This window comes from Pogoniulus pusillus, chromosome 4, assembly GCF_015220805.1.
Source record: "Pogoniulus pusillus isolate bPogPus1 chromosome 4, bPogPus1.pri, whole genome shotgun sequence".
NCBI lineage: Eukaryota > Metazoa > Chordata > Aves > Piciformes > Lybiidae > Pogoniulus > Pogoniulus pusillus.
Genome location: NC_087267.1, coordinates 807008 through 809090, shown reverse-complemented (window position 1 = coordinate 809090; position 2083 = coordinate 807008). Strand labels below are relative to the sequence as shown.

Here is a 2083-nt window from a genome sequence, read left to right as displayed (position 1 = left end):
TGTGCTACCTGCGTGGGAAGAGCTGAACACCTGGCAGGTGCTTCACTATGATCTCTGTTGAGACACTTCTCACCTTCTTAATGTCATCATCTTCTTCAAAGGTGATCATAGAATCACAGCATGGTCTGCATTGCAAGAGACCTCTGGAGCTCATCCAGTCCAACCCCCTGCAGTCAGCAGGGACATCCTCCACTGCAGCAGGTTGCTCACAGCCTTCTCCAGCCTTGCCTTGAACATCTTCAGGAATGGAGCCTCAGCTCCCTCCCTGGGCAACTGTTGCAGTGTTCCAGCAGCCTCATGCTAAAGAACTTCTTCCTCACATCCAGTCTCAATCTGCTCTGCTCTCATTTCAAACCATTGCCTCGTCCTGTCCCTGCAGGCCTTTGCAAACAGTCCCTCTGCAGCCCCCTTCAGGTCCTGGCAGGCTGCTCTTGGCCCTGCCTGCAGCCTTCTCTTCTCCAGGCTGAACACTCCCAGCTCCCTCAGCCTGTCCTCAAAGCAGAGCTGCTCCAATCCCTTGATCATTTTCATGGCCTCCTCTGGCCCTGCTCCATCAGGTCCATGTCTTCCTGTGCTGTGGGCTGCAGAGCTGGACACAGCCCTGCAGATGAGGTCTCCCCAGAGCAAAGAGGCAGGATCCCCTCTCTCCATCTCTGGCCATGCTGCTTTTGATGCCATTGGCTGCAAGCTCACACTGCTGGCTCCTGGCCAGCTTCTCATCCTCCAGCACCCCCAAGTCCTTCTCTGCAGGGCTGCTCTCAATCTCTTCTTCCCCCAGCCCATATTGATAATGAGGACTGTCCCAGAGGTACATTCAGGAGCCCGTTCCCAGAGGTTCTCCCAGGGCTGCCTAGGAGGCCACGGTGCCTTGTGCCCCCACCACCTTCCGCAGGGCGCCTCGCACCTCCTGGTTGCGCAGGCTGTAGATGAGGGGGTTCAGCATGGGGGTGAGGACGCAGTAGAGCGCCGACACCAGCGTGTCGACCACCGGCCAGGCGCCGGAGCTGGAGCGGTTGTAGTTGAGGTTGGCCGTCACGAAGTAGAGGGCCACCACCACCAGGTGGGCGGCACAGGTGGAGAAGGCCTTGCGCCGGCTGGTGGCCGTGGGCATCCTGAGGACGGCCAGCAGGATGCGGAGGTAGGAGGCGAGGACCGTGAGGAAGGGGCTGAGGCCCACGAAGAGGCTGGCGGCGTGCAGGGCCAGGCGGCTGGGGCGCGTGTCGCTGCAGGCCGCGCGCAGCAGCGGAGGCACGTCGCAGAAGATGTGCTGCAGCCGCGCGGCCCCGCAGAAGGAGAGCCTGGAGGCCAGCAGGGTGTGCAGGGCCGAGTCCAGCATCCCCCAGAGCCAGCAGGAGGCGGCCGCCGCCACGCAGAGCCCGCGGCGCATGAGGTGGGCGTAGCGCAGCGGCTGGCAGATGGCGGCGTAGCGGTCGTAGGCCATGAGGGCCAGCAGGGCGCACTCGGTGCCGGCGCACCACATCAGGAAGAACATCTGGGCCAGGCAGCCGCTGTAGGAGATGGTGGCTTGAGGGCGCAGGGAGTTGGCCAGGATCTTGGGCACCGTCACCGACGAGTAGCAGAGGTCCAAGCAGGAGAGGTGGCTGAGGAAGAAGTACATGGGGCTGTGGAGGTGGGGGTCCAGGGACACTAGGGCGAGGATGGCAGAGTTCTCCAGCAGCGTGGCCAGGTAAATGAGCAGGAAAAGGATGAAGAGGAAAGGTTGGCCATGAAAGCTCAGGAGCAGGAACTCTGTCACCTGGGTCTGGTTCTCAGCTGCCATGGGGGTGGCTGGGTCAGCCTGCGGGCAGAAACGAGCGCTCTGAGGAGGAGAGGGGGACTGAGTGAGGAGACTGGAGTGCAGCTGCCCGAGAAGCAAGGATGACTTTGGTTCTAGCTCCAGAGTGACTGTAAGCTTCCTGCCTTGGGGGCTCACAGATGCTGGGATTCTGGCTCCGGAGAGCTGCCATGCGCTGTTGGATACCTGTGCCCAGTTTTGGGCTCCACGGTTCAGGAGGGACAGGGACCTGATGGAGAGAGCCCAGCGGAGAGCCACAAAGATGAGTGGGGGACTTGAACACCTCCC

The 2083-nt window shown here is 61.5% G+C and overlaps 1 protein-coding gene across 1 annotated transcript; it reads right to left on the bottom strand.

Annotated features, from left to right (window-relative positions):
• Positions 1-239: 239 nt before the first annotated feature.
• LOC135174428 (olfactory receptor 5V1-like) lies at positions 240-1780 on the bottom strand. The gene is made up of 2 exons (XM_064141699.1): positions 863-1780; positions 240-257 (listed from the first exon to the last, which is right to left on the bottom strand). The coding sequence occupies exons 1-2, from the start codon at positions 1778-1780 to the stop codon at positions 240-242; spliced, it is 936 nt and encodes a 311-aa protein (XP_063997769.1).
• Between the last annotated feature and the right edge of the window lie 303 nt (positions 1781-2083).

What these genes read in the sequence shown, in the direction of transcription:
- LOC135174428 (XM_064141699.1), bottom strand. Translation starts at nt 1,780, where the DNA reads ATGGCAGCTGAGAACCAGACCCAGGTGACAGAGTTCCTGCTCCTGAGC.